This window comes from Pelobates fuscus, chromosome 6 (genome assembly GCF_036172605.1).
Source record: "Pelobates fuscus isolate aPelFus1 chromosome 6, aPelFus1.pri, whole genome shotgun sequence".
Classification (NCBI taxonomy): domain Eukaryota; kingdom Metazoa; phylum Chordata; class Amphibia; order Anura; family Pelobatidae; genus Pelobates; species Pelobates fuscus.
In genome coordinates, this window is record NC_086322.1 from 148,464,985 (window position 1) to 148,483,046 (window position 18,062).

Sequence of the window (18,062 nt, forward strand, 5' to 3'; positions counted from 1 at the left end):
ACATTCAGGGCCTCTCCTGGCGGGGCACAGAACATAAGGTGGCCGCATACGCGGACGACCTTATGTTCTTTGTAACTAACCCCAGAATCACGATGCCCAACATCATGGCAGTGACGGAATACTTCGGCAAATTGGCAGGTTTCAAGCTTAACCTTTCCAAATGTGAAGTACTTAACGTCAACCTACCGGAGGAGGAATACTCAGCTCTAGCATCTCTGTTTCCCTTCAGGTGGTGCTCCGGTAGGATGAAATACCTCGGGGTGTGGATAACGAGAGACCCGAACGACCTGTACTCACAAAATTTTACGCCGCTACTGGAAACTATACTGGCGGACCTAAATAAATGGGCATACCCACATGTATCTTGGCATGGGCGGATCGCAGTCTTGAAAATTAACATCCTACCAAGACTCCTATATCCGTTCCAGGCGATCCCGTTAGCAATACCCCCATCATTCTTTGCCAAGCTAAAATCAGCGGTCATCCACTACATCTGGAGAGGCGAACGCTCGAGACTTCGTCATGACATCCTATGCTTGCCACGACACAGAGGAGGCTTGGCACTACCCGATTTTAAAAGGTACCATCAGGCCACTGTCCTTCAATGCATCCTAGACCTACACGCAGACCCACAAAGGCGCAAACAATGGGTTAATCTGGCACAAGAGGAACGGGGGGCACATCTACAGGCTGCGGTATGGGGGACACAGGTGAACGCAAACCTGGACCGGGAAAAGGAAGATATCGTAGCACAAACGCTCACCAGCTGGAGACGCATGAGGAAACAAGTACACATTTCACCCACGCCAAGCCCCATGATGTCCATCACCTACAATGACGCAATAGGGGGGGGGGCTCACATCGACGTCCCTCCTTTTTTTGGAGGAGGCTGCGAATATGTCCCAATCATGAAGATACGACAGGACGGCAACATAAAGGCACTGGACTCCCTCCTAGGGGATACTCCTTGGAACCAGCTCATAGCATTCAGGTACATGCAAGTGACACACTTCTACAAACGCATGCGTGATAGAGAACGCCTACACCGCACCCTGACGTGATTTGAAGCATTGTGCGAAAAAGGCAAACCCGTGGGAAAAGCAATCTCCATATTTTATCAACACCTCTTAGTTGGACACCTTACGGAAAACAACACCTTCCGCAGACAATGGGAAACCATGCTCAACACTACCTTCACACCCACACAGTGGGAGAACGCCTTGATCTGGCAACACAAGAGCACCATCAGCTCACTATACCAGGAAACGAACTACAAGATCATCGCGTCCTGGTACCGAACACCGGTGCTCCTCCACAGGATCTTCCCGCCAACCCCTCCAACTTGTTGGAGGTGCCAAGAGGAAAGGGGCACGTTGATCCATATTTGGTGGGAGTGCAGCGCTATTGTTCCCTACTGGGAGTTAATACGACAAAACATAATTGACGTCCTGGAAGAGATACCCGAGTGGAACGCGGCCCTAGCTCTACTGCATATTTCACAAATGCCGATAGCAAGATATAAAAAATCGATCTTACGCCACCTACTCAACGCTGCCAGGGCTCTGATCCCTATATATTGGAAAAAAACAGAGACCCCCGGTGTGGAGGAATGGATACGCAGAGTGGAGGACATTCAGGGGGCAGAGGCGATGCAGGCATCTCTACTAGGCAGAGGGGACAGACACGCAGAGCTGTGGCGCCCTTGGTTCGCATATGTGTCCAGAATTCGATAGGGTGGCACGGGGGGGGGGGTCCCGGACCCTCGGGGCGGACCCCGCGTCTCAATTCATAGTTCAATACCCGCAACCTCACCCTTTTCCCTCTCCCTTCTTCTAGGTCACGACTCTTGTGACTATAATACACTCACCTTCCATACCATATACAAGCACCTACATTTGATTTTACTGAAAACAAGCCACGATCACACGACCAGAAGAAAAACAAACAAGACACACTACCACTGTAAATGCTACCCATGGACACACATTCAGATACGGCAGAATTGAGAGCAGACATACGGCACAATGACGGAGAGGGCAGCTTGGACAGGGTGCACATGAAACCCTACCAGACCTAATATACCGGGACATGAGAGCAGCGAATACATAGGCAACTGACATGACGCAGGCCCACTACGTACATATCACATGCGAGGCCACCCGTCATAGGTCCTCATACAGAACATGGACACCCATAAGCGATAAGGAGAGCTCGTAGACGCTGTCTACTACAAACGAATTACATAATATAACCTACATATGACGTTGGGACAAAAATAAAAGTTGACCCACAACACTGCTAATATGCTTACAGAGGGCCATAAGGCGTAAACATGTCCTGAAATTATGTTTGTTACTACTGAAGGCCTGCGAGCCTAACCTCCCCGTTCTACTCCCCTTACATGTCTTGAAACGACGTTTGTCATTACCAAAGGCCTGCGAGCCTAACCCTCCTGTTATATTTTCCTTAGTTGTATTATTCCCCCCAAAAAAAAGAGGGAAAATGAAACAAATCGCAACAAAATAATGGAGCTCTGCTACTTGGAATGATGATTTATGATTCAAACTGTTCGATACCACATTTGTCTGTCAATTGTTTTTCATGACGGCCTGCGAGCCGACTTGTTATCTTATCCTACAACCAACAAATAAAGAGATTTACCAAAAAAAAAAAAGAGTACAACATTGAGATATACGGAAGACTGCAGGATCCTCCATAGACAAAGTCAATTGCAGCCGTCAGTGGTGATGGCTGGGGTGATTGACTGGTAGCTCTGTCCAGTTTCTTTAAGTGTCAGGCATAGGAAATATGCAGACACAAAGAAGTCCATACTTTGTCTCAGTATATCTTCAGTGAAATTCTAACTTTCTCTTCTATTCAATTCTAAGGTTTTAAATACTCATTTATCAGAGGGTAGGGGACATTGCTGCTGTAATATATACAATGTTCTTTGTAAAGCAAATGTAAAATTGGACATGAAAAAAATACAGCAAATTATTTACGTCAAAATATGTTAAATGTGCAAAAGTTGTGTTGGTGCCTGATGTTCTTTTTATTTGACAGCATTAAGTCTGCAACTCCTAGAATTCTCAACATTTTCTGTTCCTATCTAAATCTCAATTTGTTTGTTTGTTTTGTCAGTTAAATTGCAGATACAAGCAGAAGAGCGGGGTGTCGTTTCTATCAAAGGAATTGGTGCTAACCGCTACCTGGCAATGAAAGATGATGGCAGATTAGTAGCATTGGTGAGTATGTGTTAAATTACAGTATATTTAATATCTGGTGAACCATCAGCAGGATGTAGCTTTTATATGACATTCATACATTGATTAATAACAATCATTCTTTTAATGTTATTTTTTGAAAATTATACAACTGAATAAAACATTAAAAATTAACAATAACTTGCAAATTAGTATATTGCAAATGAGTAGGAGAAACAGAAATATTGTGATGGCAACTAAGTAGTGGTCTAGGATACAGAGTGCAGAACCCAACACACGTTTCTATGCACTGGCGTGTGCACTTGACGAAAATGCACACGCCAGTGCACCGAAACACGTGTCGGGTTCTTCTTTTACACAGGGCACTTTCACTTATGGTGTAACAAACCAGAATTCTAAGCATGGTTCTGCATTTTTAGCACTTATAAATTTTATAAAAGTTATTTTCCTCTATGCTGTCTAGCGAGAAATCAAGAGATAGAGCCTAATAGATTTCTACTCCTGTCTCTATTTTCGTCTGTGAACACCTCATGAGTTAACTGATACTTAACTCATTTTATTGTTTGAGATATGTTCACAGATAGATCTCAATACTATCTTAGAGAGACAAGATAAGTGGGCAGAGGTTAGATGCTATATTCAAGCCATTAACTGCTAAAGATTGAGGGCTATAAGACACAGTTGCAAACTAGTATTCTTTTCCTATTGAAACAATATATCAACACTGTGTCAACACAGAAGCTGTAGTATAACAGCTATCTGGCTCACATTTCTCCATCTAAGAAGTATTACATAACTGCATTTCATGTATTGTAGTTAGGAGAAACAAGAGTGCAACAGCCTATATTTATACTTAACCTCTTAATAGCTCGAAACCTTCAGAGCTCGTGACAATAGCCATCTGCTCTCTGTATCCTAGACCACTACTTAGTTTGATGTATGACTATCCAGCTCCTGATATAGACATCACACAATAAAGTCCGAACTCAGGAAGCTTGGAGGGTTTATATTCTTTTTATACACTATATATTTATCTGAGTCGATAGAGGTATAGCCATTTGGCTTTGGATTACTTTTCTGACCATTTACACATGTGGTGTGTGGTGTGAGGTGTAGTGTACAATTGATGAATATCCATTAATTTATTCTGTGTTATTCTCCAGTTAACACCTTCTCACAGAGCTTTTGCCCTGTAATTAGGTAGTTGCCATCACTTTGTTAACAATTAGGGGTCAAGCCCCAAGACACCACTGGAATGTCTTTTTGGTGTTTCAGTTTCAGAGTAGGGGAGTCTGTACTAACAGACCTCCCTGCCCTGTTCACTGTTCCTCGAAACAGAAATATTGTTTCAAAGTTCTACTATGTAAACTTTCTCCATGCTGATTGCCCGGTGTAAATGACAGAACTGACAGGGAAGTCGCTCAGTTAAAAGATAAAGAGGTATTGATTTCCACTTTTCATTTTATTTCTCACAGTTCAGACATACACATTTGTTAATATTAAATATCCACGATACTGAGAGTCCCCATTTAAATTACGTGGGTACTCTTTTCAGACAGTAGTGACGTCAATTTACTACAGGCTGTTAAGAGATTGACCAGAAAAGCATCAGAAGTTGTTGTTCTATGGGAGAAACCTTTTGGCCAATCTTGCTGTACATGATCTTTTGTGTTGTCAAATCTCCGAGCAAACTACTAAAAAGTGTAGAAAGGAAAGAAACTATTTTTTTTTTTTTTAAATCAGTGTCCTATATTGTATGAGTCTGATTCATTGCATAGAGTTTTCTATAATCAGTCCACCTTAAAGGAACATTATAGTGTCAGGAATACAAACGTGTATTCCTGACACTATAGTGCTGGTATTGCTGTTTAGGATCCCGGCACCCCTGACTGTGCAGCGAAAAGGTGAGTTTATACACCTTTTCCCCCATGCCACACCAGTATCGCCTTGGCTGGCCCTGTTTGGTCCTGCCCCCATGGGTGAGATCATCAGTCTTGATAATCTCAGCCAACCCAATATTTTACCATAGGAAAGCATTGGGAGGCTATTGTGTATGGAGCACCAATCAGCATCTCCTCCTAGAGATGCATTGAATCATTGCATCTCTATGGGGAATGTTTAGCACCTCCACGCAGAGCGTGGAGGCGCTGAATGCCAGTGCTGCATACTAGTTGCTGTTTGAGTGATGGCCACTAGAGGTGTTCCAAGGCAGTGTTTACCATGCTATGGCTGCAAGGACATGCTGTAGACACCAGAACCACTAAATCAAGCTGTAGTGGTTCTGGTGACTATAGTGTCACTTTAAGGGGTTACAGTTCAAATCTGGTAATTCTGGCTGATTTATTTAATTTTTATTCTATTTCAAGGTGTCCAAGAACTGAAATAATGTAGAATAATGCAATCCTGTTAACAATCCACAGCTTCCTACACTTGAATGGCGTGAGCAAGTTAAATGTCATATTATTTGACTCATGCATCCAAGAATGAATTTAACAGATGTTGGTTGGATTTATGCCATATACAAATATAGAACATAAACATGAAAAAACTGTGCTGTATAGAATAGCTATTGAACTAAATGAGGAGATGTAATAGTTTGGGGATTAGAGCTCTGCCTCAGAGCACATTAGCTCAGCACTGTAGCAACTAGGCGCTTTACACTCTAACATTCTATGGAAAACAGGAGAATCAGAGCTAAGCTAGACGTGCTATACTGGAACTCTGTGGCTTGGGTGGCTGCCATTTAAAGACCTATGTCAGGAAAACCCACCACTCCTACCCGGCTCCATGCACTTTGAAAAGTCATGGCGTAGCTTAAAAACACTGCTAAAATACTGCTGAGGAGATGAGAACCTCTAGCTTTTCTAAATGCAGACACGTTTCCATCTTCCAAGTTGTTCCAGCATTCTAGGCAGTAGGTGAAGACTTCCTCTGTGTGTCCACACTGATCTGTTACTGACCTCTGTTTATGTGATTGCTGACTCCTTCGTTCACCATATTCCGTTACCCTTTCATTCCCAATAAATAACACAACCCCATGTTACATGGGTAAGAGCAACGGCCACAGCTTTATTTAAACTGGCTAGTTTTACCCAGCAGACAGGTACACTTTAAACTTCTTCCAGAGCCTCTTCAGTCTGTCCTTTGTCATTAACCAAATTCAGGCTGCGACTCCCCAAGCCCGTCTTGGCATTATTCATTTACCACACCCCTACTGGTAACCACTATCATCAACCCCTAATGCGCGCAACACAGACTTAAGAACTGACCAGTGTGCATGCAGCAAAAAGGAACCTCCAGCACTGGGACGAACCTCCAGATAATGACGCACTAAAAAAACTGGGAACCAGATGCCACTGGTGGCTCCTACCCTAACCACTACCCCTTTGGTTGGTTTTAGTTTGCTGAATCAAAGATTTCACTTCATTTTCACACCAAAGAACATTCTGCCCTGAACTCTAGAAGTAGAAGACACCAATTTGCAAAGCTGCATAGAAAACACATTGAAAGGGCAACCCGGAACAAGACACTACCAGGCTCCCACAGCCGTGTCTGATAACTTTCCCAGAACTCCCTGCTTCCAACTGTCAAACCAACTGTATCATTTGGTTTCTATGCCAACCCATCAGGGCTGTAGTCATGATCCCTCCTCCCTATTCAATACGGGGATTAGTCTGGAAGGCAGAGTCTGCTGAGGAAAGCCTATAACATTCTATAATGGAGAACATGGTTTCTAAACTCGATTATCTTTTTTGTCTGTATCTCAAGACAGTGAAAACCGAGCCATTCTCTATTTACCTTTTCAGACCTTAATGTAAAAACCATCCTGTTTGTGTGGATTTCTTGTACAATGGACAGGTGCTAAAGGCATACAGAAACTCAAAATGTAAACACAGAAATACTTACACTAGTCATCCAGCTAGGCTCCAAGACCACTACATTAAAGGGACAGCCCAGACCCCTAATGGACTTTAGCTTGAAAAGCTTTATGTGAGAAGAGTGTGTTTTATTTTGTTCATTTTACAAAAAGTGAAGATTTCAGTAGAAATTGCCACTTGTACAAATTAACCTGGTTACACCAGCTCTGGCTTTCAAGCAGACAACCAGTCCTGTTACTTCCTGGTTGTTTAGCTCAGTGGAGCTAAACTCAATTGCCCAGAGCACCTGCCTTGCAAAGATTTCTTATTGAGTTGCATTGGAAAGTCTGTGATTGGACAGCCACAGAAAGTCGGGGCTAAACAGTGATATCTATGTATTTTGTATTTGGGCACTGGAGTGTCCCTTTAAGCTGTAGTAGTTTTTGTAAAGGTATTTCCAGTTATAGCATTCCTGTCATTGCGATATGTTTGTAACTAGTGATGTCCCGAACGGTTCACTGGTGAATAGTTCCTGGCGAACATCGCATGTTCGCATTCGCCACGGATGGCGAACATTTGCGATGTTCGGTCCGCCCCCTATTCGTCATCATTGAGTAAACTTTGACCCTGTACCTCACAGTCAACAGACACATTGAAGCCAATCAGCAGCAGACCCTCCCTCCCAGGCCCTCCCACCTCCTAGACAGCATACAATTTAGATTAATTCTGAAGCTGCATTCTTTTTTTTTTATTATTATTCTTTTTTTTTTTATTATACATTATCCTCCATAGCCAGCAACCTGTGTTTATTATACATTATCCCCCATAGCCAGTAACCTGTGTTTATTATACATTATCCCCCCCATAGCCAGTAACCTGTGTTATTATACATTATCCCCCCCATAGCCAGTAACCTGTGTTTATTATACATTATCCCCCATAGCCAGTAACCTGTGTTTGTTATACATTATCCCCCCATAGCCAGTAACCTGTGTTTATTATACATTATACCCCCATAACCAGTAACCTGTGTTTATTATACATTATCCTCCATAGCCAGTAACCTGTGTTTATTATACATTATCCCCCCATAGCCAGTAACCTGTGTTTATTATACATGATCCCTCCCATAGCCAGTAACCTGTGTTTATTATACATTATCCTCCTATAGCCAGTAACCTGTGCTTATTATACATTATCCTCCCTATAGCCAGTAACCTGTGTTTATTATACATTATCCTCCCATAGCCAGTAACCTGTGTTTATTATACATTATCCCTCCCATAGCCAGTAACCTGTGTTTATTATACATTATTCCCCCCATAGCCAGTAACGTGTGTTTATTATACATTATCTGGTGTAACAGTAGTGTACATTTAAAAAAAAAAAAATACAGGGGGCTTGTTGTCACCTTTCGGGGACCCTTGGTTTTGTACGTGGCTGGGTGGAGGAAGAGACCTTCAATGACATCAGTGAGGACAAGGAACGGGACATGGCTAGCTTGGTATCCAACCTTGTGCAAATGGGGAGTTTGCGGTTGTGCAAATGGACTGTTTGCGGTTGTTTGCGGTGCGTTAAACGGGGAGTTTGGTCTGTCACTGTGAAGCGGGCGTAATCCTTACACTACCTGATCGATACAACATCATACCTGATGTTTTAAAGCATGTTATTCCAAACAATTTAGGAATGTTAGGTGATTTATGCCCTTTATGGATTAAAACCAGACTCTGCATCAACTATGTAATTTTCCATGGGAGCTTTGCCATGGATCTCCCTCCGGCATGCCACAGTCCAGGTGTTATTCCCCTTGAAACAACCTTTCCATCACCATTGTGGCCAGAAAGAGTCCCTGTGGGTTTTAAAATTCGCCTGCCTATTGAAGTCTATGGCGGTTCGCCTGGTTCGCCCGTTCGCGAACATTTGCGGAAGTTCGCGTTCACCGTTCGCGAACCGAAAATTTCATGTTCACGACATCACTATTTGTAACTTTGTATACTACTATTTTTATTTTTTTAAAGATAATATAGTGCTATTAATTTTATGAAATTTCTCCTTCAATTGAACAGTGACCAGTATGCCCTTTGAAAAAAAATATTTTTACTAACAAGAATACCTACAAAGGGATATTCACAAAAGTGTGAACTATTGGGAAAGTGAATTTTAACATTTTAAGTCAAAGCAGCTCAACTGCAAGCATTAGGTGTCTTGAAAAATAATTAGGTTGGTTGGGAATATAGGAGAGTTGGATAATTTTGCCAATTTATCCATTTGGGCCTCAATTTATGTTTTAAAACGCACTGTACGATGAACATATGTGATTTGTCAGTTGTTGCCAGTGTCTAACAATAGAAATCCATCTACGTTTTTTGTAGCACTTTTTATAACATAATTTAATGTAATGAAACCACAATTAGTTGCATTCAAAGTTTTCATCTCACTAAAATATATATTGGCACTTATTACATTTTAGCCAGTGTAATATCACTTTGAAATAGTGACTTCTAATATGCTAGATGTGTAGCATTGTGAGTTACTTTTGGAATGCCTGAAGACAGACACTGCTCATGTAAGACTTTATTCAGAGAGGCTAGTGTAGAACATAAAATGATCAAATATAGGGCTTGGCAGACGCATAAACATGCTAAATACAGAAGCTGCTGTTTAAGTTTCATTCCGTATAATAGGCTCCTTATTCCATGGGGCAGGAAGGCTTGTGTTTGTAATGCTGGAAGTAGTCAACAAATGCAAAAGGATCTTAAAACTTTCTACAATGTAAACACTGCTTTACCCAAAACCACTTGTATATAAAAATATGTTTTGTGTAAAATATTTTACAATTTATATATTTCAAATTATTAATTAATGTACTTATTTAAGCACCCTAAACCCACTAAAATGCCACATATATAAATATGTGTTTGTATACATATTATTATTATTATTGCAATGTAGTCCGATGTATATAATAATTGATCTATCACCATGTTCATTACTATGTACATAGAAATGCATTGCAAGAATAATGTATAAAGACAAATGCAAATCATATTATGGATGCACCTGTATGCATACTGGGCTGCAATCAGGGGGATACAGCCCCTACACATATAGTGGGCCCAGCAAGCCTGGCCCCTATATCCACAGTGGCCTGGGCTCCTGACCTGCACACCTGGGTGAGGGAGATCAAACATCTTCCTACCCAAATCTTTGCTCAGCATGGGGCCCCGAAGACTCTCAGCTGTCACCTCTGTGGAAGGCCCTCAGATTACTAGAAACAATGTTCATTAGATATAGACTATTATTTATTTAAATTTTGTGCAAAGAAGGCTATTACAAAAAAAGATTCACTTAGAATCAATTTCTCTTCTAATGAAACTATAGCACCTTCCAAAATTGGCTCTGGAAAAGCTAAGCTGTGACATACTATTTATTACACATATTAAGTGTGTCGGAACGCTGGCACTCTGACTGAGTACCCCCGCCAATCGATGCTCCTAGTGCTCGCTGAGGACTCCAAGCACTCCAACTGACACCATCAGCACTGCAGACCCCACTTCCAGCGATACAGCTGCGCCGGGGTCTTGCCTTCTCCACCCACCCTGGATCCACGACCAGGATCCAGCTCCCAGTGGGTGAACCTCTCCTAAATCCAGAGAGCGTAGTAGGAACAAATCAAGCTATTGCGAGAGCTTACTCTGGGGAGTAAGTGATTATAGCAATCCCCAGAGTGTAGGTATCCCTTCCCCCAAACATAAGCCAAGGTTTCAAGAAAGGTTCAAGATGATCTGATTTTAATGACCACACACTGGCTTTTATGCAAGTCCCCATGCAAGGGGACATCCCACAGGGTGGGACACAGTACAACCAATCCTTTACAGGCAAATCGTAAAACACACCCAGCACAAACATACAATCCCTCCCCTCTGCCTGTGATATAATTACTGAACACAATGGGTTAATGTAATTTATCACAGGAAGGAAAAATACACTTTATGCAACATATTAATAACTTCCAAAATATACATGCCACAAACATAAAAATCACATATTCGAACTCAGCACACTTTTTTATAAACATACCCAATAATCATACAATTCCTTCCAGTAGTTCAAAAGTTAGGTAAAAGTCCTATTTGGGACAAAACAGCTAGTTTCAACTGGTTTGGCAGTGTCCCTGGGACAACGCCCTTCTGGAGGACAATGGTATAGGTATTAGAGGGTGAGGGGAAGAGACACATGCTCCCATGGAATCAAAGGGCAGAAACAGTCTTTTAACTCTCAAAGTCTCCCAGGGACCATAGTCACATGGCAGGAGGCTGGCAATTAGTCCTCTCCAGGCACAAGTGGCGAAGGGCACTTCGTCACATTAAGCAAATGTTACAGACCATTTAATTGGCATTGGTGGTAGTAAGCTGGATACTTGTTTTAGGCTATGGCTAATTCTTAGACTTAATTCAGTTAATTTCAGGGATCATTTCTGTGTTTTATGTACCGTAAGTCATCCAAATCTTATGATTGTTACTTGAGTCACGATCTCAGGATACAGCAGTTTAAATAACAGTGCATCCTTTGTAAAAGGTGATGCTGAGGTTTCAATTATGTTATTTAATTTTCCACGTTTAGATTCATGTTCCTAATTTCTTTTCCGGCAATAAAATATATCACAAACAAAGAAAATGTTTCGATTTTGTTATACCATTGTGTGTTGCCGTGGTTGTAAAAAAATAAGGTCACGTCATGGAAATGTTTCTGTTTTCTGGGCTTCTTCAACGACTATGATCTTCTGTGGGTGTCATAACATCCCAAACTTGACTTTGTTAAGAGTTTCCAAGTATTTCCTGTAACCAGTAATACATTTGGGTATATTAATTTTGCTGTAGCCTGTGTTTGCACTAACATACCATTAAAAATAAGACTTCTGCCGGCCAAACTATTAAACCATAATGGGTTCACTGACAAGTCGCTTACGCTGTATTTTAGTTAAGTCTGCCCATTTTAGTTTAGCCTTCACTGTTTTTACATTTCTGCTTTTGTGTTTAGCTGTAATTTTAGTCTTACTCATTTACTGTACCCACACATATTATATACCATCTTTCTCGCCATTAAATGGTATTTCTAAAGATACCATTATTTTCATCATATCATATAATTTACTATAAAAAAAATTATAAAATATAATGAATTTTTTGTAAAAATCACACTTTTTCTAACTTTGACCCCCAAAATCTGTTGCACATCTAAAACCGCCAAATAACACCCATGCTAAATAGTTTCAAAATTGTCAATGTTAACATGCTTTTTTTGTGCAAGTTATAGGGCAATAAGTACAAGTATCACTTTGCTATTTCCAAACCATTTTTTTTTCAAAATTAACACATTATAACACTGATATCTGTCAGGAATCCCTGAATAACCCTTCACATGTACCGTATATACTCGAGTATAAGCCGACCCGAATATAAGCCGAGGCCCCTAATTTTACCCCAAAAAACTGGGAAAACTTATTGACTCGAGTATAAGACTAGGGTGAGAAATGCAGCAGCTACTGGTAAATTTCTAAATAAAATTAGATCCTAAAAAAAATATATTAATTGAATATTTATTTACAGTGTGTGTATAATGAATGCAGTGTGTGTATAATGAATGCAGTGTGAGTGTATGAATGCAGTGTGAGTGTATGAATGCAGTGTGTGTGTATGAGTGCAGCGTGTGTATATGAATGCAGCGTGTGAGCGTATGAGTGCAACGTGTGAGCGTATGAGTGCAGCGTGTGAGCGTATGAGTGCAGCGTGTGAGCGTATGAGTGCAGCGTGTGAGCGTATGAGTGCAGTGTGTGTGTGTATGAATGCAGTGTGAGTGTATGAGTGCAGCGTGTGTGTATGAGTGCAGCGTGTGTGTATGAGTGCAGCGTGTGTATGAGTGCAGCGTGTGTATGAGTGCAGCGTGTGTATATGAATGCAGCGTGTGAGCGTATGAGTGCAGCGTGTGAGCGTATGAGTGCAGTGTGTGAGCGTATGAGTGCAGTGTGTGAGCGTATGAGTGCAGTGTGTGTGTGTATGAATGCAGTGTGTGTGTGTGTGTGTGTTGCAGAGCCTTGGTGGGGGATGGGCAATTTTTTTTTGATTATTATTATTTTAATATTTTTTTATTATTATTATTTATTATTTTTATTTATTTAATTATTTTTTTTATTATTTTTGTATTATTATTTAATTTTTCTTTTTTTTATTACTACTAATTATTATTTTTTCGTCCCCCCTCCCTGCTTAATACATGGCAGGGAGGGGGGCTCTCCTTCCCTGGTGGTCCAGCATTGGCAGTTCAGTGGGGGGCTGTGGGGGCTGTAAGAGAGTTTACTTACCTCTCCTGCAGCTCCTGTCAGCTCTCTCCTCCTCCGCGCCGTCCGTGCAGCTCCCTCTGTCAGCTCCCAGTGTAAGTCTCGCGAGAGCCGCGGCTCTCGCGAGACTTACACTGGGAGCTGACCGAGGTGCTGAACGGACGGCGCGGAGGAGGAGAGAGCTGACAGGAGCTGCAGGAGAGGTAAGTAAACTCTCTTACAGCCCCCACAGCCCCAGTCTGTATTATGGCAATGTAAATTGCCATAATACAGACTATTGACTCGAGTATAAGCCGAGTTGGGGTTTTTTAGCACAAAAAATGTGCTAAAAAACTCGGCTTATACTCGAGTATATACGGTATATATTTAAAAAAAAAGACAACCTAAGGTATTAAACTTGGGGTATTTTGACTCTTTTCATGCACTTTTCATGCAACCATTTTACCAACAATCTATGCCTCTACTCCTTTCTTTAGTGATGGTACAGGATCTGGGTCCAGGTTACTGCCAACTGATAAGACAAAATGGTTAACTCAAGTCACTAGCTCTCGACTGAGCCAATCAGTCTCTTGCTAGAAATGATCCCAGCGTCCATTTCAGAGGCAGCCCGCCTACTTGATCCATTGCATTTCAACTTCTCCATAATTATATCTTAGTATATATGTGTTTTGGTGGTTTTCTTTGGATTTTTATTGATATAGAGTCACTGATCAGCCACAACATTAAAACCACTGACAGGTAAAGTGAATAACATTGCACCTGTCAATGAGTGTTATATGTTAAACAGCAAGTGAACAGTCAGTTCTTGAATTTCACGTGTTGAAAGCAGGACAAATGGGCAAGCAAAAAGATCTTAGTGACTTTAACAAGGGCTAAATATTGATGGCTAGATGACTGGGTCAGAGCATCTCCAAAATGCCAAGTCTTGTGGGGTGTTCCCAGTGTGCTTAGTACCTACTGAATGTGGTGCAAGGAAGGACAACCAGTGAACCTGTGTCAGAGTCATTGGGGCCCAAGGCCCATTGATGCATTTAGGGAGTAAAGACTAGCCTGTCTGGTATTATTACACAGAAGAGCCACTGTAACTCAAATTGCTGAAAAACATACTGCTGCTCATTATAGAAAGGTGTCAGAACCCACAGTGTACCACAGTTAGCTGTGTCCATTGATGAAAGCACCTTAAATGGGAATCAGAGGGTCAGAATTGGGCCATGGAGCAATGGAAGAAGGTCGCATGGTCTGATAAATCATGTTTTCTTTTTGGAACATGTGGATGGCTGCATATGTTTCTGTCGTCTATCTGAAGAAGAGATGGCACCGGATGCACTATGGGAAGTAGGCAGAGTGGCGGAGGCAGTGTTATGCTCTGGGCAATGTTCTGCTGGGAAACCTTGGGTCCTGGCAATTATGTGCATGTTACTTTGACATGTACCACCTACCTAGAGATTGCTGCAAACCACTTACTCTCCTTCATGGAAATGGAAGTGGTTAGCAGGATAAAGCACCTTACCATACTGCAAAAGTTGTTCAGGAATGATTTAAGGAACATGACAAAAAAGTTCACGGTGTTGCCATAGCCTCCAAATTCCCTAGATTACAATCCGATTGAGCATCTGTAGGAAGTGCTGTAACAACAAATCCAATGCAGTGAGGCCCCGCCTCGCAACTTGCAGAACTTAAAGGATCTGTTGCTAATGTCTTGGTGTCAGATACCACAGGACACATTCAGAGGTCCGTGCCTCGAAACATCAGAGCTGTTTTGGCAGGACTAGGGGGATGTACATGATATTGGGCAGGTGGTTTCAATGTCATTACTGATCAGTGTACATAGGAGTAGTGTATGGTCACCCCCTAACCTTTTTAGAGCGCAATTTATTGAATAGTGATCTAGTGTAATACAAAATGTCAGTACATTGTCACCCCTTCCATTACTCCATTTAACTGATACATCTATTGTAAACATTTTAATAATTCTTTTGAACTTATTGACTGCATGGAATCTATTCTGGAGCCTGGAAAGTGGAGTAGGTTAAAGCGTGTGTTAATGTTTTCCCGGCTTTTGATCCTTGGAGATGTATTCAATCCACACATGAAAGGCTTTCCATGTGGTTTACATTTTCTTGCTGGATCCAATACTTCTGTCTTAATCACCAAGAGAAACCCCCAGCGTGTGATTACAGTATTAGTAGCCTTGGATTCATCCAGGTACACTGCCAGTGTAACTCAGCCGTAATGCGGTTTATACAAAATCTCTATTATGTTGTAAATCATGTCGCATTTTTACTGAAACATTTATTAGAGTTATAGTTGTTTATATTTTACACAATAATACATGTTAAGTTTCTACAGGAAGTATGTAAAGTAAAGTGATTGTCTCCACTGGAGAAACCACAGTTTTGGCAACCATTGTGCTCATACTGCATTTGAGTAGTTAGATTTGTATTGTAATATATTGCTATAGAAACTTATCTACTAATAATGCTGGAAGTATTTTAAAAAGATGGATGAGGGCAATGTTGATAAACTATATAAGTGATTTAAAGGGTTATTTCAACCCCTTTTAGCTTAAGACTTTTACTAGCCCTTGGCACACAAGTGCAAATAACTCTGTATACATACAGATTTCTACCACCATGACCATTTCTAAAAACAGAAGTGGTCATGGTGGTTGCAGTCTATATGTGCAGTGTGGAGATTAACCGCTCTGTTGCTGGACTTGTAACTCCACCTCCAGCAATGTCAGTGGGGTGTCATTATCCAGCCCAGAACAAGAATTCCAGATTGGCTAATGTGAATTCTGTGCAAACTTGTTTTCTGACTCCAGCACGCACAGCATGTTGGTACTATATAGCCAATGTGGGACTTAACTCCCCAATCCAGTGGAGATTATTAGTGCACCCCCTCCCCAGTTTTGACTGTGGTATCTTTTGTGCCATCCTATATTGTTCCTAGAGTCGCCATCAAAGTGCGTATTGAGCTACACACAAAGTAATAAAGGGTACAATTTAACAATATATGAGACGATTGCAAAATGCTATGATGGTGTATCACCATCATAGCATTTTGCAATCGTCTCATATATTGTTAAATTGTACCCTTTATCATATTGTAAAGCACTGCTATATATAATAAGTTGGCGCTATATAAATGTAAATAATAATAATGATATCAGATAACCTCTGAGTGGTGTCTCTTATTGACATCAACCTAGGGATGTATATGTGTTCCTGCCTGTAATGCACATACTCATCACTTTTCAACTTGTAAACTGTTTTTGTATTTACTTTCAATACATTCCAAGCTGAGGACTGAGCTATGTTCTGGAACTGAATTCCACACAATAGACATTTTTAAACTAGTTACTGGAGCAGAGCAAACCTTGACAAATACTCAGAACAAGGTTGCTATGACACAGAGAGTTAGCATCCTGGCTCCTGGAGTTTATTATAATGCTTGGAAGTTAAGTTTTCACTTGGGAAATCATTAATCAATACATTTTTATTTACAAGTAATGATTGGCACTTTAAAAAAAATGCAGAACAAAAAAGTTTGGGGGTCTCATGGCAGATATTTACTAAGCCTCATGACTCGTATCCAAGGTGTCTTCTCCCTCAAAGTGTACATATTAGGGAAATAAACAAAATTAACAGATGTAATAAATACACAAAAGACCTGAAATAGATGCTTGGCATTGTGTAGTGCTTGGCCCTTGAATAATCACTTCTATTGTTTAGAAATGAAGCCTCACAATGCTGTTGCTCTGAGATTAGTGCTGGATTTCGAACACAAGTGCTATAGCTTGCACATTACATCATTTACTTGGGAAGCTGTCAAATTACTTGGAGTCAGTAGAGCTGTTGTTCAGTTCAGCTATTAGTATGTTTAGCATGCTTTCACACGGACAGTCTCATTTTGCATCCTGTCCTAGGAGATGTCCCACATTATTATTATTATTAATTCAAGGATTTCACTATTATCATGACAGAAAGTCATTATTTTATTAAAGAAACAGAGGTGAGTATTATGCTGCACTCTTTCTTTAATTCCCTCAGCAGCAAAGAAAAAACAAATTGAAAACAGATATAAACATCATAATACCAATCTCCGCCTAGTAACATGAACATCCAATCAGCGACATCCTTATCGTATAGTAGGCGGAACATCGATGACCACTTCCTCTTTCTTGCAAATCCCGAAGAAGAACTCAAACTCTGAGCAGGAAACCAAACAAGCCTGAACCCAAACGAGCCGGAACAGGGCATGTGATCCAGAGAGGCATTGCAACAAATTCCTGCTAAAAGAAACCAGAAAATATGGTAATTTCTTAAAATCATGGAATGGCAGGATATTTAGAAGTCTAATCGCCTGACTAGTCAATGACAATGACTCTTAAAATGTAATAGGAAGAAACCTATAAGTCCTAGGATAGTAACGTCATACAAGGTCCCCTAATTAAACTGCACCCTATAGCTATGCAGGTATATAATGACAGCAACATCGTCAAACCAAACTTACCATCGAGGATAGGTCATTCAAGAAGTAACCTACCTTGTCCTATACCCGAGCCGGCCGAGAGCGGTTGGGTGGAATAATACTCACTTCCGTGTCTTTAATAAAATCAAGACTTTCCGGCATGATAATAGT

General features: G+C 40.9%; 1 protein-coding gene across 1 annotated transcript in view; it reads left to right on the forward strand.

Moving 5' to 3' along the window:
• Positions 1 to 18,062, forward strand: part of FGF2 (fibroblast growth factor 2) — a 78,939-nt gene that overhangs the window by 27,266 nt on the left and 33,611 nt on the right. Inside the window, exon 2 of the mRNA XM_063458416.1 lies at positions 3,142 to 3,245. Coding sequence (XP_063314486.1) covers positions 3,142 to 3,245 — 104 coding nt within the window. The remainder of the gene's footprint in view (positions 1 to 3,141; positions 3,246 to 18,062) is intronic.